The sequence below is a fragment of the Hyperoodon ampullatus genome (genome assembly GCF_949752795.1).
Source record: "Hyperoodon ampullatus genome assembly, chromosome: 20".
NCBI classification, from domain to species: Eukaryota; Metazoa; Chordata; class Mammalia; order Artiodactyla; family Ziphiidae; genus Hyperoodon; species Hyperoodon ampullatus.
This window is the reverse complement of record NC_136933.1, coordinates 30,446,061-30,472,851: the sequence shown is the minus strand read 5'-3', so window position 1 is coordinate 30,472,851 and position 26,791 is coordinate 30,446,061. Positions and strand designations below refer to the sequence as shown.

At 45.0% G+C, this 26,791-nt stretch overlaps 1 protein-coding gene and 1 long non-coding RNA gene across 2 annotated transcripts in view; both read left to right on the top strand.

Annotated features, from left to right (window-relative positions):
- LOC307068567 overlaps positions 1-18,199 on the top strand; it is a 31,053-nt gene extending 12,854 nt beyond the window's left edge. The window contains exons 2-3 of the long non-coding RNA XR_013811459.1: positions 2,031-2,126; positions 17,861-18,199. This is a non-coding gene — a long non-coding RNA (uncharacterized lncRNA). The remainder of the gene's footprint in view (positions 1-2,030; positions 2,127-17,860) is intronic.
- The window catches only part of MCPH1 (microcephalin 1), a gene marked incomplete at its 5' end in the record, with an annotated part of 223,245 nt that overhangs the window by 47,322 nt on the left and 149,132 nt on the right, over positions 1-26,791 (top strand). Inside the window, 2 exons of the mRNA XM_079726550.1 lie at positions 22,397-22,457; positions 22,543-22,705. Of these exons, the coding sequence (XP_079582676.1) occupies positions 22,397-22,457; positions 22,543-22,705 (224 nt within the window). The remainder of the gene's footprint in view (positions 1-22,396; positions 22,458-22,542; positions 22,706-26,791) is intronic.

Genomic DNA, 26,791 nt, shown 5'->3' with positions numbered 1-26,791 from the left:
GGGACATGGAACTAGGACCCTTCAGTAGAGGATGACTTCATGGGCTGTGGTGAAATCACCTTTGAGGCGATGACAGCCCACTTAAGGAGCAACCATAGCAAGAGTCTCCAAGAGGCAGAGAGCCAGGAAGATGGGGGTCAGTGTTTGCTCACTGACCTGCCTGTTCTCGCCTTCCTTGGCACTCTTAGCTGCTTTGGGTTTACTGATGACATCCTTAAAGAGAACATATTAGTCAATGACTCTAGCTGTTGTGAAATGCTGTTTTAATGTAACCACATCAGAAATCATTTGCTTATATCATTTTGTGACTGCATGATTGTGAAAACATGTCATTAGCAATGTCAGTCTGTCTTAAGTTTTAAATGGCTATAATGCGTATTCTGGATCTTTGTGTCTACAAAATGCTTTAAAGCCTATTTCATTGTTCTCAGCTAGAATGGAGGCAAAATGAGTACAAGTGGGAAACTTATCATAGCTGGATCTTAGCACAAACTGTTGTATGCAGAATGCCCTTTTATGTGCCCTACTAACCCATCCACTCCAAGTAAGGTCTCTATTTAGCTAGCTGCAGCCATCGCCGGGGTTGGGCAGTCACCTGGGACTGAAATAGGACTGGGAGAGAAGTGAAACACAGGGAGAACTATAAGCTTGCTGGGGAGATGGTGGGATCAGCATGTGACTGGTTCGAGCCTCTGAAGGAATCCAGTATTGGGGTGTATAGGTGGGTCAGGACCTGACCTTAAAACATTTTGGGGGCCCAAGTTGAAGATAACTAGTTTGAATTCAACGAAATACTTACCCATTGTTGTTCTGCATTTTGTTTTCACTGAGCTAAAACCCCGTTTTTGAAAGAAGAGTTAAAGGTTTCAAATCAGATCCTCCAAACTTAATTATATCTGTTTTATCAGAGCATCCTATTTTATGGAAATATCTGCACAACAGTCACTCTCATGTTATATGATTTTTAATTCCCGATGGCTCTTAAATCATTTTAGCCGTGTATCGTGGTCATTTCTCTGTGTCTACATTTTGTGTTGGGTTGTGAGGTCCCTAAGGGCGGGGACAGTATTTGTGTATCTTCGCATCTCTGGTGGGCGGCCCCCCGAGCACTAGATATTTGTTGATAAGCCCATCGGTGACAGAGGGGGATGACGTGGAAGGTGGGTGTGTGGCATGGCAGTGGCTGGGACCCGAGCATCCCCAAGGCTGCTGCGTGCCCTTCATGTCAAGGTGCGAATGATCCTACTGAGACCGTGTAAGTGGTGGCTGGTATGCTGAGTCCTTCTTCAAAGTGTCAGCAACGTCAGACATCAGGCAAACTATTTGGGGAGGAAAGAATGAGCATAGGGAGCACAACATAAAGCTGTAGCAGTGGATGAATCAAACATCTCACACTCCACTGTTGGCTGGTTAGGGTTTCTACACCGTTGAGCATCTGACGAAACCGAATTGCACGTGATGAATATCTTCTTTTTGGTTTGTGTGTCTTTATGACAAGAGGTTGGTCTAAGGTGGAAGTTTGTGGGGAGTAAAATCACCACCTGTCATTTTTGGATTGTAACCTGAAACTTTGTAGTGAAGACTGTTGGCTGGAGTAACTCAGACTCACCCCAAAGCTAGGGTTACTTATTTCCTCCTACACAGAACTGCCTTCTCTGAGAAGCTGGGTTTTGATCAGCATGTAAAAACCTAAGAATTGGCGTTTGAATAGTGCATGAGGTATAGGCATCGTTTTGCATCATCACTGGATGCACGGGATTCTGTCGAACTAGTACATTTTCATGTGACAGGCACAGTTGTTTCTGACCCTTGAGTTAGTGAATTGCTTGGGATATTGGAGTGGAATAAACTGAATGCTCTAACTAGATCTCAACAAGCAAGGAGTATGCAATGTTTATTTTAAAAGACTCTATACTTTCTTATTACCACAATGCATAAGTAAATTAATTAAGTTTTTTATTCAGCTTAAGTTGCGTTAGTATTCAGTCCATGTAGAGTTCTAACTAATCTTCAACCCACTTGGGTTTTAGGTGTTAAAAGAGGACCAGCGAGGCATGATGTTTCGGCTCATGGGAAGGCTTCAAGGATCTCATGAGGAATCGCGGAAGAGAGAGAAAGGCCAGAAGGTTGGTGTGTGAAAATATTGTTTTAAACTTCCCGACACTGAGGCATCATGATGTTCTGCTCTGGGTTAATGAAACATAAACTCCTCTGCCCAGCTTGTATTTGATTTAAAAAAAATTAATTATGGGTGGATGTTGGGAAACTCCGACAATAAAACCAAGAACGGTGGTCACATTCAGGGCAGAGAGTTACTGTTGGTGAAGCAGGCCTCCTCGCCCCTTTGCCAGGGCAGTTCTCGCTTGTAAAAATGCCGCCAGCTTCCCTCGAGCAGGGAAGGTTGGTCGTGCCAGCAACTGCTGTTGTTCTGTAATCTGAATAAACAGTCACTAGGTAGGAGGTGAAGAACCCAGCCATCTTCCATGTGTGAGCTAATCATGGTTTGACCCGAAGCCATCGGAGGGAAAGGTTTTTGTACTGAGGCTCGGGCACCCACTCCTCGGTGGCTGCAGCCTCGGAACCCAGCTCTTTCTCTGAGGCTGTATGGCGCTCTCCTTGCACTGGAGGCTTACTCGGATGATGTGGGGAGGACTTTACATTTGTTGATTCTTCAGCATCTACTCTCATTGCTGAACTCTTGAATTAGCCACTCATTATCTTGGTACAGCTTGGTACAGCTTGGTACAGCTTGGTACCTGCCCCGTGGGTGACCTCGGTAGAGAGCTGGTGCCCTGCGGCTGCATTTAGGTTTTGTTGCCCGGTGTTCCAATCTTCTTCCTAGTTGCAGCATGGCCACTTAATGTTTTTCCTTTGGAAAAATTAAGAAAAAAGCCTCTTTGGCATTCATTCCGCTGATACGTATGAAGTGTTCACTTCACAGCCCTACTGGAGACTCCACTATTTCATGAGTGTGCTTTTACAGTTTGCAGTAATTCCAGGACTTTGGCTCTTTGCCATTAGATAGTGTGCTTGGCTGGAAGCATATAATCTGGTGGGCCGCTTTGTTTTTAAGTTTAACTTTCAAGTTGAAATAGCAGTGACTCATCCACATGACAGGTGATATTTATTTTGTTTCTTGACAATTCCGCAGGAGCATGTTGTTACTACTCAGGGGAATTGGCACACTTCCTGGAGGATGACACCCTCTGTAAATTCCACATAAATAACTCCCCGTTGTTCAGACACCTCCCGCCCTCCTCCGATGGGGCCTGTCTCCTGGGGGGTGGCCTTTGAAGACAGATAATTAGAGAGATGAGCTGGCAGAGACTGCAGGTACCCTAGATTACGAGCACCGGTGTTTCAAGGATCTGCCATCCCTTTGATGAACCGTTTCTGGCAAAGCGTGCCCAAAGCTGGCAATGGGGGCGCGGGAGGGTGTTCGTTATGACAGGTGTCGCGCCCGCCCCCAGATGTGACTCTGAAGCCCCGGAAACCCGCGGCCTCTCAGTGGTGTAGCAACTGCTTTTGGCTTTGTTAGCATGTCGTTTTTTTCTTGTTGTGTATGAGAAGAAAACATTTATAGAGAAAACATTCAAAGAGCATCTTCAGGCGGCAGCGCCTTTTCTTTACTGTATTTTCCGCGCCCCGTGGCTGCCGCTGTGCGTGTTCTAAGGTGTGTGCTTCAGAAACCCTCAGGTGTGTCCCGTACGGGAGGTGCTTGGTGTGAGAGCCGCTGGGCTGGCGCTGAGGCCATTCTCCTGAGCGCCCGCAGTCATCTTGGGCCACGTCAAGGTAGGGGCCAGGGTAGAGCCCCCCACCCCCTGCGGAGGTCACGAGGCCGAGAGAGGAAACTGCCAGAAATCCTGTTACCATCTGGCGGTGGGCACCGGGCAGGCTGGGCCAATTTGAGATGCACCTTCTAAATGTGAACAGTCACAGCTGCCGGTTCCTAAGGTCTAGCTTGCTAAGTAGGACCTTTGGGGGATGTTAGCCAAGCGATAGTAAACCACAGTAACCTAGCTTAGAAATATCAAATTCATCTCTGTAAAATATGCAAAACCTATGGGGACTTCCCTGGCGGTCCAGCGGTTAAGACCTCGCTTTCCAATGCAGGGGGTGCCGGTCCCATCCCCGGTTGGGGAGCTGAGATCCCACTTGCCTGGTGGCCAAAAACCCGAAAACATACAACAGGAGCAACGTTGTAACAAAGTCAATAAAGACTTCAAAACGGGTCCACATCCAAAATAATCTTTAAAAAACATATGCAAAACCTCAAGCAAAACAGCAACTTGCCGAAGTAGCAAGCGTGAAACTTAAAAAAACCCAGCAGAACCGCTTCTTTGGGAGTAAAGGAACTGAAGAGAAAGACACGGGTGCAGCCCCGGGTCCACCTCCGCCCCTGCCGCCCTCCCCGTGTAAATACTCATTCTTCACCGAGCAGCCGCGGCGCGGGGCCGTTCCTGCCTGCGAGTCGATTCCAGGCCCTCGGCCCCCGCCCGGCTCTCCGGCTCACACCCGCTCTCTTCTCGGACCGCCTGTCCACGCTAACCGTGGTCGTTCTGCTTCTCTTAGCCGCAGCTGGTTTGGGAATATGACTCACTTCGGCCCAGGACGAAGGGAAGTCTTGCTGGGAGGTTTCTGGGAAAAAGCCTCCTCTCACTTGAGACAGCCCTGGGAAGAAAAGCCCTCCTGGTCCTCCGAGCTTTGTTATGGCTGGACGCGCCCAGGGGAAGGAACCGCGCAGCCCGAGGACCGGGCCAAAGAGCGGGCCCCGGGGAGGAGGCAGGAGGGGGCCCTCCGATCCCACAGCTTCTTTCCACTGACGTCAGAGGGATGTTGCGACAAGGGACCCAGCGCTGCGTCTGTGATGTTGCTAGGCTACGCCAGGTCGCACACATACGGAGACGCAGGGCTGCACACGTTTGTCCACAGAGCTGGAGCTCACTTTAAACGTGGGTGGTTTTCCCAGGCAGGCTTTTCATGTCTTCTCTGGAGGAGCGGCGCTGTCCTCTCCAATCACAAGATATTTATTACTTCTTTCCTTAAGTCTTTTCAACTCTCTCGACTCGGGTTCAGAGTTATTGCTTTCCAAATAATACTTAAGAATATGAATTATTGGATATTAGCAGTTAAAAAAAGAAATAAAAACAGCATTATTCAGATGGAAAGGAGTTAAATGGAAGAATGACAGATGAAACCACAACTCAGAATCAATGAGGCATCATTATAGACTGTTAGAAAATAAAATAGGAGGCATTTCAAATAGATTTTGTCATATGCTTTTGTGGCTTTTGGATATGAGTTCAGATTTAGTTCATCTATCAATGGTGAGTCAGTGTAATGTACAATGGCTGTGAAACGGGGCAACCTGGTCTGGAGCGGTCCTTACTCTGGTCTTCATCATCAATGACTTTAGTTTCAAAAACTGTTCTTTTTGAATTTATGCTATCTTATTTTTCTGTAGAAATGTCTTCTGCTTTTTACTTCTGAATAAATTCACAAGTTAAAATCCAATTCTGTTCATTTTAAAAAAGGCTCTGAAATCTTCCTCAGCATTGATCAGATTGCAGCTTTTTTCTTTGTTTCTGGTATTTTTTACCATGTCCCTCCAGCTCCTCGGGTGAAGTTTGAACACAAACGTGGGACAAAGGATGGGAAACTAGGAATCAAAAACCGCGGAGGAGGCTGCGGCTGTGGTGGGGGCCCAAAGCACCAGGGCCAGAGGGGAGAGGGGTGTGTCTTTTCCTTCCTTCCTTCCTTTCTTTCTTTCTTTCTTTCTTCCTTTCTTCCTTTCTTCCTTCCTTCCTTCCTTCCTTCCTTCCTTCCTTCCTTCCTTCCTTCCTTCCTTTCTCTCTCTTTCTTTCTTTCTTTCTTTCTTTCTCTCCCTCCTTCTCTCCTTCCTTCCTTCCTTCTTTCCTTCTTTCCTTTCTTTCCTTTCTTTTTCTTTTCTTTCATTTTTATATTGGAGCATGGTTAATTAACAGTGTTAGTTTCAGGTGTACAGCAAAGTGTGTCTTTGTCTCAGAGTAAAAGGTCTAGCCTGGACATCCCATGAAGTTGCATGTTTTCCCCCAAACCTACCCCTCTTGTTTCCTGAGGGCCAGACTTGGTGAGTTCAGGGTATGTTGAGAGCACATGGTGAAGGAACTTCTGCCCTGCACCGGACCTGAGCGGTTAGAGCAAGTTTCTTTCAAAGGCCACACGGCAGGGGTCGAGCCCTGAAGCCGGTCCTTGTCTGCCTCCTGGTGATGGGCAGGGGATGAGAGCCAGGCTCGGGCCAGCCATCTGCCCCTGCCCTCCTGGACGCTCTGTGTGTGCCTTCTCCCTCCACGCGCCCCGTGGACTCAGATGCGCACGTCATTCGGCGGGTTGTCATTTGTTCAGGTAGGTGGTCCCAGGTTGAGCCTGTGTGAGCCCCTTGGAGCTGCCCTCTGCCCAGCCCCTTTCCCCTTCATGCACTTCCTTCCCTTCTAGAATACTAAGATGACCTGGCTCCTGCTTCCTTTCCTTGCTCTGGCCCCGTTTGTCTGTGAAACTGGTTCCCTTGAGTGGAAAATGGATTGCATAAAAACAAGACGGGGCACTCTCGCTGTCTTGGTCTGCTCAGGCTGCTGTAATGGAATTCCACAGACTGGATGGTTTATAAACAACACTTCTGGAGGCTGAAGTCCAAGATCAAGGCCCAGCAGGTCTGGTGTCTGGTGAGGGCCGTCTTCTTGGTTCCTATCTGGCTCTCTTCTCCCTGGGTCCTCATACAACAGAAAGGATGAGGGAGCTCTCAGGGCTCCCTTTAATAAGAGCATTAATCCCACTCATGAGGGCTTCACCCTCAGAAACTAATCACCTCCCAAAGGCCCCACCTCCTAACACCATCACCTTGGGGTTAGGATTCCAACATAGGAACTCGGGGGGACACAGACATTCCGTCCATAACGGTGTGCTCCTTGATATTAGGGCTTCATTGCCTCTAGTCCCCCATACGTTCAGGGCCAGGAGATGGGTAGACGCATAGACCCCTGGGAGTTTCAGTGTTAGATGTTAACTTTGTTGGATAAAGCATCTTAATAAGTGAGGTGATATATGTGTATTTTTTTTAACAAATTGGGTATTCACGCATAACTCACACATACATTTTCTCTATGCTTGTTTTTTGTACTATAAACATTCATCTTTATCCAACATATGAGTATTCAAAACTGATACGCTTTACTGATCAGTTTTATTATTACATTGTTCAAGAACATTTAGAGAGGTATTACATTTTTTAGAAAAAAACCTGAATATTAAGAGTCTCTATAATTCTCTGGAAAAAAAGATATAAGGAAGGGACAACTAAGTTACAAATAGATTCACATAAGAACGTTAAAGATTTCTGCCCCAACTTCCTGCAGTGAACCCAGCTTCAGAGCGTAGACTTTATCGTCAGATTAAACAGGGGGGGAGGGATACCAACAATATGAAGGACACATCTGGTGAGCTGCTTGTTTTAAAAAGCTGGGATCTCTCGTGTCCATGGATTGAGTCTTTCTGAAGACACTTACATGATGTAGCTGCCAGGGATCTAGATAATAGAATATCCTCAGGATGTGATTTGAAGACATTTTCTAGAATTTGTTTTGTTCTATTTGATTTGCTCATTTTTGCTTTTCTCTATAGTCAAAATTCATGCAAACATGTTATTCTGGCAGCACCCCTGTATCTAGATGGGCTTATATTAGTAGTGAATGACATCAATAATTTCGGCAAATGTGTGGATTCTCTCTTCACTTCTTTTTTTAGGAGAAGCATTTCCACTGTTTACTTATGAAATGGTACCTAAAGCCAAAACATTTCAAAGAATGTTTTATTTTTAACGTTTCTGTTTTATCACTAATAAAACAGGTATGTTTGTCTAATTTGACCTCCCTTTGATCTTATTAAAACAGAATCAACTAGGTTATTTCCCAAATATTCATCTTCAACACCCCCCCCTCCACTCACCACTTTAGAACTTCCAGAAAATGCTTTTGCTAAAATTAAGTACAGCGTTTCATATCTGTGAGTTGTTCCTCACTGGTTAGTGGATTATTTCACATGATTACCTCTCAGTGTTTGCTTTGATTACCTTTTGTTACTGCATAGCTGTATTTGGACAAGTGTTTTCCTTTTAAGGGACAGGGTGCTATGTTTTCTTTTTTCACGAACAAACAACAATGTTAAAAACATAAAAGGGTTGTTTTTCTTTTTTTGTAATGGACATTCTATAATAGAAACCCTGAAATGCTTAGCCATGCTTAACCGTGAGTAGATGTGAGCAGAATAAGTGTGGGAAGGTTACATTTTTTATTAATATACTGCAAATGATAAGATAAAGGTTTCCACTTTTCTTGAGGTCGTCCATATAATACAGTTTCATTGTATTTTTTTCATTGGTGAGATCTTCATGCTTATAATTAAAATGTTAAGATACATGCTTTATGCTTCTGTTTCTTCTCATGTCTGATGAATGCAACTAAACCCATGGACAACCCATGAATACAAGTAAACTTCCTGGACATCCAAGCCATGTCCCACTAGTGGCGGTGCTGGAAGACATGAGAGGTTGTACCTTGAATTGTCTGGTGGTTTTGTTAACTTACCATCATAAGCTATAGCAGATGATGAAAGAGTTCTTATGTCGTCTCAAAAATAAGGAGAAAATCAGTGGTACCTCCCACAAGACATATAAACTAAGGGGTATCATTTCCACCGTCCTATTACGAATTAGGAAAAGTCTTCCCTCTGTGAACTCATACCATTTCCAAGTGATTTGTCTTATTCTGAATGTTGGTCTCCTAAGTGACATCTTGGTGCATCCATACAAACTACTCTCAGATTCCCAGAGGAGCCACTTTCTGTCACATCCATTTCCTTGCGAACTTATCCTCTTGTCTAGGCCATCCTGTCCTACCCTACCTGCCAGACACCTTCTCCTCCTCCAAGCCTTAGCGTGGTCACATTTTCCTTCAAGATTTCCTGACCACTTTCCCCCTTCAGGCAGACAGTTTTCTTCCCTTTGTACTCTCAACTATACGTATATCTGATGATACCTGTAATTTGACTGGATTATAATATATATCAAAAAGCTTGTCACCCTCTTAAGGGTGGGAATATTGTTCTTTGTATCTCTGGTGTCTGGTTTTGTGCTTGATAGATTATTCTGGCTTATTTAGTATTTATTGACTAAATGAATATTTGGTATCTGACTATATTCTTTCTTAAGGATAGGATCATTCTGTTTCCATTAATAATTCAAGGATTTCCTCATGTTTTCATGGGTTTATACTCAAAACTGACCAAAGAGGACAAACTTGACATTTGAAATTAAAACACTTCAGTAGAAGATCTAATGAGACAATTGCATCTTGGGTATTCACAGCCTTTCTCAGAACTCTGTTCCCAGGCAGTTAAAACGAAAGTGTAACAGTTGTGAGAGATAAAATGCACCGGAAATTAGGGAGCTGTTTGTATTCAGACCGCTGTAATATGGAGCCATTCTTTAATGGGGAACATTCAAGGGAAGGAGAGGCTGGGGTCTCACGGAGCTGGGTAAACAAGGGAACAAAGACGAGAATGAAGATGGTCTCATCTGAGTCAGTGGAGGAAGAGAGGTGGTGCAGGTCGTGGAGAGCAGAGTGGTCCCTTGGGGTTAGCCTTGTCAAACACGAGGGTGGTGTGTTTCTAGCCAGTACTACTTCCCAGGAGCTCAGGGCTCGGGGTCCACGTTCTCAGTCCCAGAGCAAAGGATGTGGTTCCTCAGCAAAGAACTTGGAAGTGATCGTAAACCTTCTGAGTGAGGCAAAGCTGAGTCTCATAGTCTCCAGGGGATTCTTGCTGGTGTTGGTTCCATCTGTTGATGGCAAATGTTGGTTGCTTTAGGGTCCTGGATATCAGACATTGTAAAAGAGGGATCCCTAAAGTGAAAAGGAGCAAAACAAATTGATGTAGAAGGTTGTATTATAGTTAAGACTCAGGAGCTGAGCCCTGAGGGGCCTGGTCTAGGGGGTCTCAGGCTTGCTGGAGGAGCATCTGTTGGTTTTGCAGGACAGCTTGTCAAGTGTCCTGAGGGTCTCGAGCGAGGCTGCCCACAGGCATGGTTACCTCTCGCACAAAGGCATGTGCCAGACCATCCTGTGGCCTGTCCAGAGAGGATCCTGCCCACCTGCGGTCATGTTGTTGGGCTGCAGTGCCCAGGGCTCCTTCAGATCCTGGGGAGAAGCACCAGCTGCAAGATAACTGGAGTCCAGGTGGGGGGTCTGGGCAGACTGGTGCCAGCTCCTGCTGGTGCCGAGACATTAGTTTGGGGGCCTGTAGCCAGATAGTGAAGGAAACCCGAAGAACTGGCAATTTGGTAAGAATGGGCAATTTGGGCAGGGTAACAGGATCTGGGCCAATATGCAGATAGGGGTGGAAACTGGTTTTCCCCTAGAGGAAAAGGAAGTCAAGTAAGCCTCTACCAGACAAAACAGAGTTTTCACATGCATCAGGTCCCTGCAGTCTACACAGAGGTGCAGAATAACTCAGCGAGCATGGCTAGAATCTGAAGTCCTGGAATGGTGTGCTGTAAACAGTGCAGAGTTTCCCATAGAAACAAAACTTTTTTCTATAGTCCCCCAATAATCAAAGAAAGATTATTTATGATCACAGAATAAGGCTGGTCTCATTAGCTGTGTTTACATAGGTGCAGCAAGAATGGTAATTTACCATCTAGGCCTTAGGTTTGATTTGCAGGATGTTTTCATAAGGAATCTTAGACTGTAACATTTAAAAGCCTCTTGGGGCAAGGAAGCCAAGCCAAGGACTTGTTGTCAGATTTCACCTGCAGTGCCTATAAATTTGGGTGAATTCCTTTCTTCTGAGGTCCCCACTGTATTCTGTAGTTCTTGGGCCTGCTGCAAAGTTACTCCCTTACCCTGAGATCCCTGTAAGCCAGGGACCAGGCTCGTCATAAATAAGCTACAAGGATATATTGTACAGCACAGGGAATATAGCCAATATTTTATAATAACTTTAAATGGAGTATAATCTATAAAAATTTGAATCAGTATTTTGTAACCTGAAACTAATATAATATTGTAGATCAACTATACCCCAATTTAAAAAAAAAGAAAATAAGGAAATCAAAAAAAATTTTTTTAAAGAATACTTTTTTTAGCTCTGTTTAAAATACTGAGAGTTCAGTTTCCTTAACATTTGAGAATTTTAGGAATATTCAGTTTATAAGCAACTTATTTCTAAGTCAGGAGCTTCTTTAAGAGATTTTATAATCTCAATTGGTAACAACATCTCAGGATGCTTTTCTCAGGATGAGGGAGAATGGCCTTTCTGAATTACAGGCGCATGCACACACACACACACACACACAGAGCTTGTAATTTCAATTTTAAAATTTCACTCATAGCTCAAAATTTCTCTCATGGCATAAATACAGAAATACAAAATTCAGTCCAGATATCTACTTCCTCGTGGCATGAAATTCTTAATAGTTTGGAGCTGAAAGTAGAAAAATAAACAGAAAAAATGAAGGCAGATTCTCTGTCATCTACCAGGCAACAAAGACAAGAACTCTATGAACCATCAAACAGTTTATGGTGATCAGACCATGAAACCAAAAGAAGCTGGCACCAGAGTGAACACTCAGAAAGAATAAAAATCAAATTCTTACCACGATATCAATGGACAAGAATCTGGACTTCAGGACAGGATCTGGACTTAACACTGGGACCCTGGGTCACCACTCAGGAAAGGTGCTCAAGGACACCTTCAGCCCTGGTTACCTGGGTGGGGAGACGGGGCCAGTCCCTTCCAAGTTACAGCACCAGAGCCATGAAAATGGGAATGCACAAGACGATGAAGATCATTCTATTCAGACTGATGTAATAGGGAGCATGCTCACTAACGAAGAACATTGCAAAGAAAAGGCAGGGGGCCTGGGGCTCTACAGAGACACGTAAACCAGGGAGTCATCAGCAAGTCTCATGGGAATCATGGGGAGGATGGAGGAGGGCTTTTCTGAGTCACTGAGGAAGAGTGCTGGTGGGTTGTGTCTCGGAGTAAGGAGTGCAGTGTGGTCCTTTCAATTATGCTTTTCTAAGAACATAACGGTGGGAAGAGCTCTTTACCAGTGTTCTAGGTTCTGGGGCACAGGGATCAGATAAAGTTCAAGTTTGTTATGGAGAATCAACTTTGAATAGACTGGGAATGCTTCTTATAGGACAGGTAGATGCAGATCTCAGTCTTAAAGGACTATTTAATTTTTCAACACTGAATATGGTTGGTTCTAATAAATGTTAGCTGGTCTTTCTTGGTCTTTTCCAATAATTTTAAATAGGATATACTTTTATTAGATTTGTATGCTATGAATATCACCTTACATACAGATTTCATGGCTGGGATGGAGGGGGGTCAGGTTATCATCATTAACAGAGAAAAAAGTGGCCGAACTTTCTCCCCATTTTTATTACCTTCATTGAAATGTGACATGTAGCAAAGGTTACATAGATAAAGGACTAACTTAAGAAGTGGCTTGGGACTTTCCTGGTGGCACAGTGGTTAAGAATCCGCCTGCCAGTGCAGGGGACGTGGGTCCGGGAAGATCGCACATGCCATGGAGCAACTAAGCCCGTGCGCCACAACTACTGAGCCTGTGCTCTAGAGCCCACGAGCCACAACTGCTGAAGCCCATGTGCCAAAACTACTGAAGCCTGCACACCTAGAGCCTGTGCTCTGCAACAAGAGAAGCCACCTCAATGAGAAGCCCACGCACCACAATGGAGACCCAACACAGCCAAAAATAAATAAATTTAAAAAAAAAAAAGAAATGGCTTGTATTCTCATGAAATTACACACTGTGAAGGTTATAATTTGCAAAACTGCTAGGATTAATATCTGCTCTCAACAGAACTATTAATCATGTAGCACCCTAGGAGTAATTCATTGTCTCGTTTCTTAGATGAGACATGTGAGGTAAGGAAAGGCCAAGTGGTCTGTCAAATGCGAAACTGCTAACAAGTGAGCTGCAAAAAGTTGTCCTCAATTGCAGTCTTATTGTGGGTCTACTAGCATCTGATTGTATTTCTTATGCTTCATGTATTCTTTTTGTATAATTGACTGTTATAAGGTATTTTCCAGTAGTGATAGCATTCTAAGAGGAGGAAAAATACCTTGACTTTTGTGTATGGAAATTCTATTCCACTCAACAGAGCATGCTGAATGCTTGCTACACTTCAAGTACTATAAGGGATAATGTGATACTTGACCCTTTGAGTTGTTTTTGCAATAGCTGTCATATGCCTTGCCAGTTAACAAAATATTCACCTGAATAATAGTTTAAACTTCTTTCTTATAAAAATTTTCAAACAGAAAAAAAGTGAAAGATTGTACACTTGTTATCGAACCAAACTTGGGTCCACTCACCCACCGCGTAGCAAAGCCAATTTACTGACACTAGGCTGTGGTGAGGGAAAGTCCAGCATCTGTTGCAGGGCCCAGCAAAAAGAACATGCTCTGAAGACCCGAACTCCCTGATGGCTTTCAGAGAAGGGCTTTTAAAGGCAGCATTTGGGAGGAGGGCTGCAGGATGCATGGCTTTCTTTTGATTGGTTGGTGGTGAGGTAACAGGGTGGTAGTTTAGGAGTCTTAATCACCAGCCTTCTGGTTCCAGCCAGTCTGGGGTCTAAGTGCTTGTGCTCAGCATGTGGTCACCATCCTCCACCTGGGTGGAGGTGGGAGGGGTCTTAGTTCTTGCAGAACAGCTCAAAGATACCTGTCAGATTCTTGTGTGTATCCCTTGAGGAGGAACCTAGGACCCAGCTTTATTGTTTCTTGACTGATTTTCCTTTGTTTCTGCATTCCCTCACTTCTGTGATTAACAACTGCTGGAGTCTGCTCTTCGGAGCTCAGGGAAGGCCTAGGAGACCAAAGCCTTTTTCTACAAACAGGAAGCAGGGGACACACAGAGGGGGTTTTGTATGCAGGAGGGCCCTGCAGGGTCCTGCTCAGTTTCCACTGTTTCCACTGATAGAGAATAATTTAGCTATTAATGAAACGAAACAAACAAAAAACTAGTAGAGAGGACAATTCAAATAGAAAAACAGAGAGTCAGCAATGTTCTGTTGCCACTGAATTCACCTCTGGAGCCAGTGAAAGGTGTGCCTGGATGTAAGCGGCCCATGGAGTGTCCTTCACTGGTGATGACGTTTACCGACCTCTTCAGATAAATCTGCTGGGCGTCTCAGTGGGAGACCTTCAAGGCCGTTAAAAGATACATTTTTCTGAAGACACATCATAACTCTCAATAACAGAAAGTGAATGCATTACTTAACTCATTAATTAGTGATGGAACCAGAAAGCTGTTTTGTCCTGTTCAGAGGAGAATCCACAGAGCAGACACATTGATGGACCACAGGAGTCCTGAAATGGCCTTGTTAACACATGCAGAGCTGGCTTTTTTCCCCAAAAGTCAGTTAAACTTCCTTGGGACAGACTTTGCATTTCTATAGATAAGAATTATTTGAATTACTTTCAGTTTTCTACAATAAACAGGGTTGTAAAGTAGCTCAAGAACAACGAAAGGCATAAACCCCTTAGAAGCAGGTAATCCTGAAGGGTAAGTGTGACAAACAGTGCACAGTTTTCCACTGAAGACACCCAACACTCTTTGGTTCCATTTAAAAGTATTTCTCAATTTTTTCCTCCAGCCTTGATTCTACAACCAACTCTCTTTCTTTTTCTTTTTTTTCTTTTCTGACCGTGCCACGAGGCTTGTGGGATTCCAGTTCCCCAACCAGGGATCAAACCCGGGCCCTTGGCAGTGAGTGTGTGGAGTCCCAACTGCTAGACTGCCAGGGAATTCCCAACTCTTTCTTATATTGACTTTATCATATATCCATTTCTCCATCAACCATCTTATTTTATTGTTCATTTCTAAGTAACTTGCTGATATCAGTACATGTCATTTTTTAAGGAGCTTCCTTGATTAATCAAGAGAATTATACTGGATATACTTTCCAATTTCTAATTTATAAGATCAGATAAGGGGCTTCCCTGGTGGCATAGTGGTTAAGAATCCGCCTGCCAATGCAGGGGACATAGGCTTGAGCCCTGGTCCGGGAAGATCCCACATGTCGCGGAGCAACTAAGTCCGTGTGCCACAACTACTGAGCCTGCACTCTAGAGCCCGCGAGACACAACTACTGAGCCCGTGTGCCACAACTACTGAAGCCCGTGCGCCTAGAGCCCGTGCTCCGCAAGAAGAGAAGCCACCGCGATGAGAAGCCGACGCACTGCAACGAGGAGTAGCCCTCGCTCATCACAACTAGAGAAAGCCCACGTGCTGTGCAGCACCGAAGACCCAACGCAGCCAAAAATAAATAAATTAATTAAAAAAATAAGATCAGATAAGCAGATACATTTACTCTTGTAAAGGGCCTTTTACTCAGGGTGAGATGTGACGCTATTGGAGTGAAATGATCTAATTTAAGTCTAAATAGTACGACTCTGGCTTCTATGTTGAGTATTGAAATTGGAGGCTCAGGATTTTAGCAAGGAGATGATTTAAGGGGCTTTGACAGTAACATCACTTCATCTGTGTGAGACATGGGATGTTAGGGGTGGAGGTGATGAGAAGGGGTCAGACTTGGGATACATTTGGAAGGTTGAGTTGATAGGATATGTCAATGGATTGTACACAAAATTAATAAACAGAAACCCCATCACGCCCTGCAATGATAGCAGAGCCCAACAGAAAGAAGAGGGACTCCTTTTCTTTCCTGGCAGGGACTCAGCCAGGGACAAGCCATGGACTCTGTTGAGATAGCCCTCCCAATTCCGCTTTCCCTCTATAAAAGCCATTCTCCTTTGTTTGCCCCAAGGGGACTTGCACGTGACCCGCCGTGGTTGCCCACGTGGAATTCCAATTTTCTGCTGATCCTGAATAAACCCCTCTTTGCTGGAGAAATATCTGGCAGCCTTCTTGTTTCAGGTCACAGTTGGATGTGTGGGGCATGAGAAAAAATTAGAGTCAAAAATGATGAAAATGCTTTTGACCTGAGCAAGAACAGAATTGCCATTAACAAATGAAACTGTGGAAGAAATAGGTTTGGGAGAGAAGATCAGTAGTTTAGTTGTTTTCTTTTATCGTGGTAAAATATATGTAAGAGAAAATTTTGCCATTTTAACCATTTTCAAGTGTTCAGTTTTGTGGCAGTGTTCATTGTTGTACAACTATCACCGCTATTTCCAAAACATTTTCCTCAATCCAAACTAAAACTCTGTGCTCATTAAGCAATAACTCCAGGTTCCCACCCCACCCTCAGACCCTGGTAGCTTCTGATCTACTTCCTGTCTCCATGAACTTACTTATTCTAGATATTTTATAAGTAGAATTACACAATATTTGTCCTTTTATGTCTGGCTTTTTTCTCTTAAGCTTAATGTTTTCAAGCGTCCTCCAAGTTGTATGTATCAGAACATCATTCGTTTTTATGGCTGAATAATATTTCATTGTATGTATATGCCAAATTTAGTTTATCCATTTACCTATTGATGGACACTTGGGTTGTTTTCACCTTTTAGCTCCTGTGAGTAATGCTCTTGTGAAAATTCACATGCAAGTATATGAGTCCTTGTTTTCAATTCTTTTTGATGTATTCCAGGAGTAAATTTGCTGGTTGTATCGTAATTCTGTGTTTAACTTTTTGAGGAACCACCAAATGTTTTCTACAGTGGCTGCGTCATTTTATATTCCAGCCTGCAGCATATGAGGCTTCCAACTTCACACCATCATCAACACTTGTTGTTTTGGGAGGTTTTCTTTTTTGGTTGTTGTTTTTGTTGTTGGAACCATCCTGGTAGCTAGAAAGTGGTATCTCATTAGGTTTAGGTTTGCATTTCCCTAATGACTAGTGGTTTTCATGTGCTATGGGCCATTTGCTTATCTTCTTCGAAGAAATGTCTTTTCAAGTTAACTTTTGTATATAGTGTAAGGCAAAGATCCAGTTTTATTCTTTTGTATGTGGATATCCAGTTCTCTCAGCATCATTTGTCAAAGAGACTTTTCTTTATCCATTAATAGTCTTGGCAACCTTGTAAAAAATCAGTTGACCATGGATGTGAGGGTTTATTTCCGGAGTTTCAATTCTATTTTCATATCTATCCTTATGACAGTACCATACACTTTGAACACTGTAGTTTTGTAGTAAGTGTTGTTTTGTTTTGTTTTTATAGATAGATTGATTGCTTTTTATTTATTTTTGGCTGCATTGGGTCTTCGTTGCTGCGTGCAGGCTCTCTCTATTTGTGGTGAGCGGGGGCTACTCTTCGTTGCGGTATGTGGGCTTCTTATTGTGGTGGCTCCTCTTGTTGTGGATCACGGGCTGTAGACGTGTGGGCTCAGTAGTTGTGGCTCGCGGGCTCTAGAGCGCAGGCTCAGGGGTTGTGGCGCACAGGCTTAGTTGCTCTGCGGCACTTGGGATCTTTCCCGACCAGGGCTGGAACTCGTGTCCCCTGCACTGGCAGGAGGATTCTTAAGCACTGTGCCACCAGGGAAGTCCCTGTAAGTAAGTTTTGAAATCAGAAAGTGTGAGACCTCCATCTTTGTGGTTCCCTTTCAGATTGTTTTGACTACTTGGGTTTCTTGGAATTCCATGTGAGTTTTAGGATGGATTTTTCCATTTCTACAAAAATTGCCATTGGAATTTTTATAGAGATTACATTGAATCTGCTTTGGCAAGTATTGTCATCTAAATGATATTAAGTCTTCCAATTCATGAACACAGGCTGTCTTTCCATTTATTTAGGTCATCTTTAATTTTTTCAGCAATTAAAAAAATTTTTTTTTCAGTGTACAAGGCTTGCATCTTCTTTATTAAATTATTCGTGATGGGCTTCCCTGGTGGCGCAGTGGTTGAGAGTCCGCCTGCCGATGCAGGGGACACGGGTTCGTGTCCCGGTCTGGGAAGATCCCACATGCCGCGGAGTGGCTGGGTCCGTGAGCCATGGCCGCTGAGCCTTGCGCATCCGGAGCCTGTGCTCCGCAACGGGAGAGGCCACAACAGTGAGAGGCCCGCGTACCACAAAAAAAAAAAAAAAAAAAAAAAAAAAAAAAAAAAAATTATTCGTGAGTATTTTATTCTTTTTGATGCTATACAAATGGAATTGGTTTCTTAGTTTCCTTTTCAGATTTTTCATGACTAATTATAGAAATACAACTAAGTTTTGTGCATTTTTTTTGTTTCCTGCAACTTTGCTAAATTCATTTGTTAGTTCTAACAGTTTTTCTGGATTCTTTAGAGTTTTCTGCATGTAAGATCTTCTCATCTGTGACCAGAGGTAGTTTTATTTCTTCCTTTCCCATTTGGATGTCTTTTCATTCTTTTTCTTGCTTAATTGCCTGACGAGAGCAGTGGCTTGGGTTTGGACATGTCACATTTGAGATCCTTATTGGCCCTCCTGACAGAGGAGTCAGATAGACAGTAGAGTCTTTGAGTCAGGGCACCAAGGAGTAGGTCTGAGCTAGAGATGTGGAACTGGGACTGCTCGGCGTGTTGCTGCTGTATAAAGCCCAGAGGCTGTGTGAGAGGCCACGTGGGGAGTGAGTGTAGGTAAAGAAGAGAAGCAGCCTGATGTGCAGTCATGGAGATGAAGCCTAGTGACGCCGAAGTCAGGAGAACTTCCTCTTCCCATTCCTCTTCATCCCTTCGTTCTAGAAATGAGTATTTCCCACTGATGAAACCTTACACACGTCCTTGGATGGTTCCCCAGAAGAAAGTAAGTGCCTTGGAATGGCCTCCTTCTGGGTTTTACTTGGATGTGCCCACACCACTAGGCCTGTGTAGTCATCATTCCAGGGTGACACTGAAGCCAGACGCTTACTCAGCGATGAGAGACTCCTCCATGAAGGCTTTGTCTCCAGACTCAACCCAGGGATCTGTGCTCATGTTCCACTCGTACCTGAAACAGAGGAGAGCTGACACGGGATGATCCAGAGGGTTATCTAAAGGATAGAGCAGCATCATCCATTGTTGGGTAGCTCATCTGCCACTTGTGAGAGGGCTTCTTTTGAGTATCTTTTTCATTCGTCTTATCTCTTCCTCCACGCTCCCTCAATACACCCGTGGGGCTCACAGGCCCTTCAGTCCCATCATGTGTCCCCAGGTCCTCTGGGTGTCTTTGGTTCCTCCTCATTCATGCACAGGACCATTCAGGGCACCGACGCGTGTGCGATGGTGGGTTCGTGGTTATACCAAGCAGCTGGATGCATTCGAAGTACATCATATGAGCTGAGTGTATGAATAATGTGTGTTCACATTTGTTTTTTAAATAAACAGAACATTTGGCTTAATATATACCAAATTATTGTTATTAAATGATTGTCATTTCTGGCTGGTGGAACTATGGGGGAATTTATATATCTAATTACATATTTTAAAGCATTTAATTCTTTGCCATCAGCATGCATTTCTTATATAAGTAAAAAGTACTTTTAAACTTTTATTTTTAAAAATTTACATTTCCAGTTAATAGGAGATGCCAACACATAAATAAGCAGTCCCATTATCTGTGCTTTTGTGTGGAAGGAGTTAAAGAATTTGCTTGACTCAGGTACACATATTACTGTGTACCTATGTCCAAGACAAGAAAATGGTTGCCTAGAAGCCTTAGGAAAAATGGTTTCTAAGCCTGCAAGAAAAATGCCTTTCTTACCCTCTCCTTCCTTGGAAGTTTATTCACAGTTTGGCACTTTGGGAGGTCTGCTAGCCAACTGGTAGAACGAACTTCAGGAGGGAAACTTTTTTTCTCTTCCACCTCATGTCCTGGATTATTTTGGGTTGGTTTGGGGATAGTGTCTGAGTTTCTATCTCTTGGGCTATTTTTTTTCCAGGAATATAAAGTTTTTTTCCTTTGATATATGCTTAAATGTTTACTTTTAAGTGATGTAACTTTTCAGAAAACATATTAAAGTTTATTTCTGTGGGAAAAATATTTTTTTATATTTTTGACTGTTTTTTGTTCCTTCTCTTTTGACATCTCTAGCCAACAAGAACATTAGTCATGACAAGCATGCCATCTGAGTAAGTACTCATTGTTTTGATAACTTTCTACTCAATATAAAATTTTAGAGGTTTTGTTCATATACTGTGCTGCTGTGCTCTTGGGCTGCTCATACCTCTGTGCTGTATTGCTGTTACTCTATATAATTAGTATTGGAGTTAGAAGATCACTGAAATGAAAGAGTTAAAAGACTGAACAGTTTAGCACTGAAGACCTCTTGAATGGTTTGGACAGCATTTAGAGGCGTCATAGTATTTGCTCTTCCTCTTGTTGTCTCGTACCTGTTGGCTCTGCATGTCCACCATCCCCACCCCATGAAGGCCCCGTAAGTGGAGCCTCACTGGTGGAAGCATTTCCCTTAAAGGTCTTAAAGAAACGCTTTGGCGGTAAGCTTTCTACCGCTGCGTTAAAGCAGCTGTGTGCACATCTTGTGGGAGAGTTCACAGCTTGCTGGCGTGCTCTTATCACCATCCTTAAACTTTTAGCACGATATAGCACATCCAACAAAAATACAGTGCCATATTCTTTGCAACAGATTTTTGAATTCTTGTTCAAATGGGAAAACTGTGTTTTTTATATCTATCAGAGGTTTTAGGGCTTTAAGACATTTATCAAAACATTGGGGCATCTCAGTGAAAAACAGGCTGCAAAAAGAGTGCATGCTTCCAACACTTTCTGTAGTAGGATCCCTTTCCACCTGTGGCATGAAGTTAAAAGGACTGTTGTTCAAACCACATGATCTAGTGAAAAAGGAGCACACTCACAGTTTCTGTTAATGTCTTGTGAAATATATTGGTCATCTTAAATAGTCTAATACAGAAATTAATGTTGAATACAGGTCTAGCATTTTTTTTTTTTTTTTTTTTTTGCGGTACGCTGGCCTCTTACTGTTGCAGCCTCTCCCGTTGCGGAGCACAGGCTCCGGACGCGCAGGCCCAGCGGCCATGGATCACGGACCCAGCCGCTCTGTGGCATGTGGGATCTTGCCGGACCGGGGCACGAACCCATGTCCCCTGCATCGGCAGGCGGACTCTCAACCACTGCGCCACCAGGGAAGCCCTGGGTCTAGCATTTTTTAAAGTCTATAGTTTTGCCCCAAATGAAAAAAATAAAAACACTGATAACTAGTTATTTTCCCAGTTGAAGGTTTGAAAATCAAACTCTTCATTTAGGCCATATTCTCTTTTTTATTCTTTCTTGCCCCACATATACTTCTTGTCTGAAGGTAAGAACAAGACCTAGACACGTTCTGAGGCCATATTGATTAGCCATGTCTTGAAAAGATCCTTGTTATTGATTAGCACATCTACAGATAGCCAGCAGCTCCCATACTTGGAATGAGAAAATCATAGATATGCAGCAACGAACGAGGTTTCTGAAGAGCATCTGCCTTAGAGGTTTTCACTTCTTTTTGTTTTTGTTTTTGTTTTCTTTGCCTTTTGTCCCCCCAGTTTAATATTTTCCACAACCCCAATAAGCGCAGATCCTCTGGTTGAAGTGGTGATGGGACCCAGCCTTGACCCATCCATCTTCTGTACCCTGGGGATCCCTGAGAACTTCTCACCAGGGTAGAGGTCAAGCCTTTCATTTCACAAGTGGAGAAACGGGTCCTTGTGATTGGCAAACCCAAGTTCATTGGTGATAAAAATAAGAAATGCCGTAAAGTGGATGGGGGATTGTCAGAGATGGTCTGCACAAGCATGGACAAACCTGCCTTCTTCCCTTTGTAGTATAATTTTTGGAGAAGAGAGAAGTTTATTTCTTAACTCACTGTGCACGTCATAGTGTGGCTCAGAAAGCCTACATATTGTTTATGTTTCATCGGGGATTTCCAAAACTTGCCTGGAGACTGAGGGAGAGGAAAAGTGGAGGGTTGTTTGGGAAGGAAGTTAGAGAGGAAGGATATTTAAAGAGAAAAAAAGCATTCTTAAGGCATTAGTGGAATGACAGACCAGAAGATAAACACTGATGAGCTTTGTGAAATTTGCCCTGAGATTTGATCTGATGACTTAATAAAAAGGACCCCGTTTTCCCCCTCTTAGTAGAAAAGCGATGTGTTTGACTCTCGGCAAATGTTATATTTTCAAAATAAAATGAGTGAGAAGCTTGGTCCTGACCATGCACAAATTGGTTCAAACGGGACACAGAAGTAAATAGTTGCCGTGGCGTCTGGGCAGGTGTCGGGAGGTCTGGTGTGGGACACTGGCCTGCCCCACCCCGGGCACATGGGGAAACCCCTGGTAGCCTTGGGGCCACCGTTTTCTCATCCATTAGAATAGATGGTTGGAGTTGAGATCTGAAATTTTTTATTTCCCTACATGTCAAGTCATCGACGGCAAAGAAATTGACATGAGCACCATAGCCGACATCAATGTAGAATTCTTCCGGTTTTTTACATTTTAATTCATTGCCATCACCTCGATGTTTCTGCTCAGGAAGCACATCCATTGCGTTGGGTTTTCTATTTGGCAGAAAGCAGAACGTGGCCAACCAGGTTGTGGATAAACTGAAGGGCTTCTCCTTGGCCGGGGAGGCGTGTGGTTGCCCCACGCACGTGCTCACCAGGGAGCCCCGCCGCACCCAGAACGTGCTGCGGGGCATCGCAAGCGGCTGCTGGATTCTCTCCTTCGAGCGGGTAAGCCGCCGCGTCAGCGAAGTACGCGTTTGGGTTAGTGTCAGGGCGTCCCATGGCTTTGGTCAGGCCGAGTGGTGGCCCTGCATCCGTGTTATCACGCTCTCTCTCCTCCTGCTCTGGCCCCTCTGGCTCTCCTCACCTCCAGCCACTGCTGGTCCCCAGGAGGACGGGTAGGTAGCCTTCCAGATACAGACCTGGCAGCCACGGGCAGATATAAGATTAGGGCAGACTTGGCCTGAAAAGGCCCAGTGCGTGTTCTCACAGTCGAATGCACTTTCTTCCGTTTTTGACCAAGAAATAATGTGACCTATGTTAACGATGGTTTAAAAAGCCAAAAGAATTCAGTGATTGTTTTCACAGATGGATTTACTTAGGGTGAAACATGTTCATTTAATCCTGTTTGGATATGTTTTATCTTATGCATATCTATCTTTAACATTACTTGGCCCTTATTTCTCTGCATTAAATGTAGGGTTTTGGGGGGGTTAATCATTGTTTTCATTATTCTTGAAATTGAAATTGTTACTCTTTCTGTTTTTACTTTGATCCCCAACCTGTGGTCACTCCAAAGCTTTGCTGTCTGAGGGTAGCATCATTTGTTACTTGCGTTTCCATTTTGCATCTGCTAAGTACCCAGCCTCCCTTCCCCTTCCCCTAAGCATGGTGTTGTATTAATACTGTGTTAATTTAAACTGGTAAAATTATAATACACAAACGAACTGTAGATATATTTTCAAGAACGGCGGTGGTCTTTTTCCCTTGTCACGATTTGACCCTGCATCGGTCCAGTACAAGAGGTTTAGGACACTAGTGCTTAGAGTCATGAAGTGGAGAAGGCTGAAATTCCCCCCAAGAGTCCTATTTGCATTGGCGGCAATTGGGGATTACCTTACCTAATTATGTCTGAGTACCGACCCACATTTATTTGTATGAAATGTCATTAATAACTCCAGCTTCCGTGAATGCATATCCTATTTGCTTTCTCTCCAGTTCACAGTGTCTCTGTTTATCAGTCACCTCTTCCTTCCCTGGTGTCTCAGAGGGAGAGATGTTCTTTATATTTTATGAGGCCAGGCAGCTGTACTTGATTCTGTGCCCAGCCTGTTCTCCTGGAATGTGGAGCCAGCGGAGAGGTCAGACATGAGGGCCAGCGTTTACTGCTGCCAGGCGTGGAGACCGCTGCCTGGGTGCCCCCTGTGTTTCTGCTCCGTGTCTTGCCAATGTTCTCCCACTAATCACACATAGAAATGGAGCCAGGTGCACATTTAACTTCTGGTAACCATATGTGGAATGAACCACTCTCCGTGGGATTAACCGCTCTCTGTGAGCCAGGCAGGAAGCAAAGCATATGCTATTTGATAAAATTCCACTGCTCAGACAAGACTCCCCGCCCCGGGCCTTCCTGCCCTAAGGGAGGAGCCTTGCCCACATGACGTAAGTGAATGGATTAAGTGCAATAAGGCAAGAAAACGAAATAAAAGGCATTTAGGTTAGAGGGGAAGAGGTGAGACTACTTCTGTTCTTAGACAGTATGATTGCTTAGGTAGACAACTGCAAGAAATCTATACCCAAAAGCTCTCAGAACTGATAAGTGAGTTCAGCAAATTGTCGGGAAACGAGGATCCAGTAATACCAGGTCAACAGTGAGGTGTTTATGTACAGATCGAACATAAAAGGATGCGCAGCATCTGTGTGCTGGAAACGACAAAACACTGATTTCAGACAACAGAGAGACATACTGTGCGCATGGATTGGAAGACTCGGTGTGGTTAAAATGCCAGTCCTCCCCAAAATGATCTGCAGATTTAACACATTCCCACTCAGACTCACAGAATTCTTGGACGATACAGACAAGCGGGCTCTAAGATGTGTATATGGAGAAAAAGGAACAGAGTAGAAGAAACAGTTTTGAAAGAGAAGGACGGAGCTGGAGGCTTAGGCCCCCTGCCCCTGGCTTCCAGGAAGAGGAGCTGCTTCCCCTCATCTGGAAGGCGACGGAGCTGGGAGTGCTGACCCCTTCCGGAAGGGGACCCTGTCCACTTGGAGAGCCTTCAGCCAGCCTGACCAGCCAGCGAGAACAATTGCAGACTAGAGAGCCCAGCTGAACGGGGGTGGGGAGAGGCTCTGACTAGCAGGCTTGGCTGGTCGTCGTGTGACAGCGGGACAAAGTGAAGCACGGGGAACCCCCTCTACCCTCTACCCAGGTGTCCCTCCACCCTTGTTCCTTGTGCCCATCCTTTCCTAGTGGCCTCTCCAGGTGACGCCCTAAAGTAAGCTCCTCTTCAGGGAGAAGGTCACACGGAGACTCCCATCTGAGCAGTCACCCCCTGCTCTTGTCTTTCCCTGTATTTATTTCCTTAGCCTGGCCCAGACTCTGGATTCAGGGATACTCACATCTGCGTGGGACCCTCAGACCCGCCGACGTCCCCGCTTCTCCACCCGAGGTGGGGAGTCACAGAGCTGAGCCTGCCCGAGGGAATCAGAGCCGCCTGTGCAGGCTCAGAGCCCGGGCGCTCCTCCCGCTGCAGTGGGAACGCAGCAGCTTTCGCAGAAGCTGCTGTCCCTCCCCACCTCTGACCGTGGCCCCAGGAGCTGGGGGAGCTGGGCAGGGGCTGGCGGCAGCACAGCCTCAGCTTTGACCTCCCACCAGGCAGAGGTGGTCCCGGCCTCCCCACGCACACCCCCCAGAGCAGGTCGCAGGCCCCGTGGCATTGCAGCGGCCCCTGCTCTTTCTTCCCTCACTTCACTTCCCAGAACAGTGTGTGAGACTCAGCTTAGGCCTGTGCAGGCAGGAAATTCTCCCGTCCTTCATCCAGGAGAGGTGGGCTGTGGGACGTGACCCCCTCTGGGGCATCAGGCGGTGTGAACCTGCCACCCCCAGCTCCTGACCCAGTCCCACTCCTGCGCTCTGGTGTGGCTCGGCCTTGGCCCAGGCTCCCGGCCTGAGTCGGTGACTCAGTTCAGGGCTGCAGGAAGCTGTTTGCTCTGTTTGGGGGCAGGAGGCATGTAGGGAGCTGGGTCCTAGTCTCCATTTATGAGAAACAGATTTAGGGGCCCGCAGGTCACTGAACCCACGCTTCTGCGGGCTAAGCTGGATGTGCGCAGGACTGCGGTCCAGGGGGTGGGCGGTCTGAGTCCACTCACAGGCTGCAAAGGTCGCTCTGTCCCTGGACCTCGCTTCTGTCCTCTCTCCCCCTCCTCGCTTCACCCGCCACAGGGTCTCCCTGCAGCCCTGCGTGTGTAGCTCTGCCATCCTCGCCCGTCCCGGGGCAGAAATGAGGAGTAGCAGACTGGGGACACAGAGGCAAACAGAAGGCCAGGGAAGGACCAGGCCTGGAGAGCATAGGCCCATCTGGGCGTCCTACAGAGGGGCCCCAAGAGACCAGGAGCACCCCAGGAAGAGGGTGACAGCCACTGCCATCCAGGACAAGCATCCAGCCATCTACTTGCCTCTCCGATTGTCTCCAGTCTTCCCACTTGGCCCAGAGATGGGGCCACGTGAAGGTGTCCTTGGCTTCATCTTGCTTCCGCTTCCCCACCCTGGGATTTTTATACACACAGCCTCAAGGAACAGAAGCCGGCGGTGAGAGGACCTACCTGCCGACTCATAACCGACGTCCAAACGGATAGAACCATGGGGAGAAATGTGTGCTTCATTAGTACTTAACGAAAGGAGAGCGCTTTTCCCGCCGCAAACCGCAGCAGGAAAATAAGACGCAGTTATCGGCAAGTAGTACTAAAATCACACCCCACACGTTGCATATGGGGTACCAAGTGGTCCAGGCTTCCTGATGTCAGTTTGGTGATAGTGGCAAACACCCTAAAAGTTTCCATGGCCTTTGACTTCATAATAATTCTACATTCGGTCATTTGTCTTAAGTAGATCATTAAAGATTTACTTATAGGATGTTCATCCCGGCATTGCAATAGAGAAAAAAAGGAAAGCGACTGTCTGATTGGAGGTTCATTTCTTTTCTGCTGTAATGAAAATTTTCAATAGGGAATTGCTGAAGTAAATTATTGTGTATCCATCCAGATGGTGGAGTACTGCACAGCCCTTAAAAGTCACGTAGAAGAACATTTGAC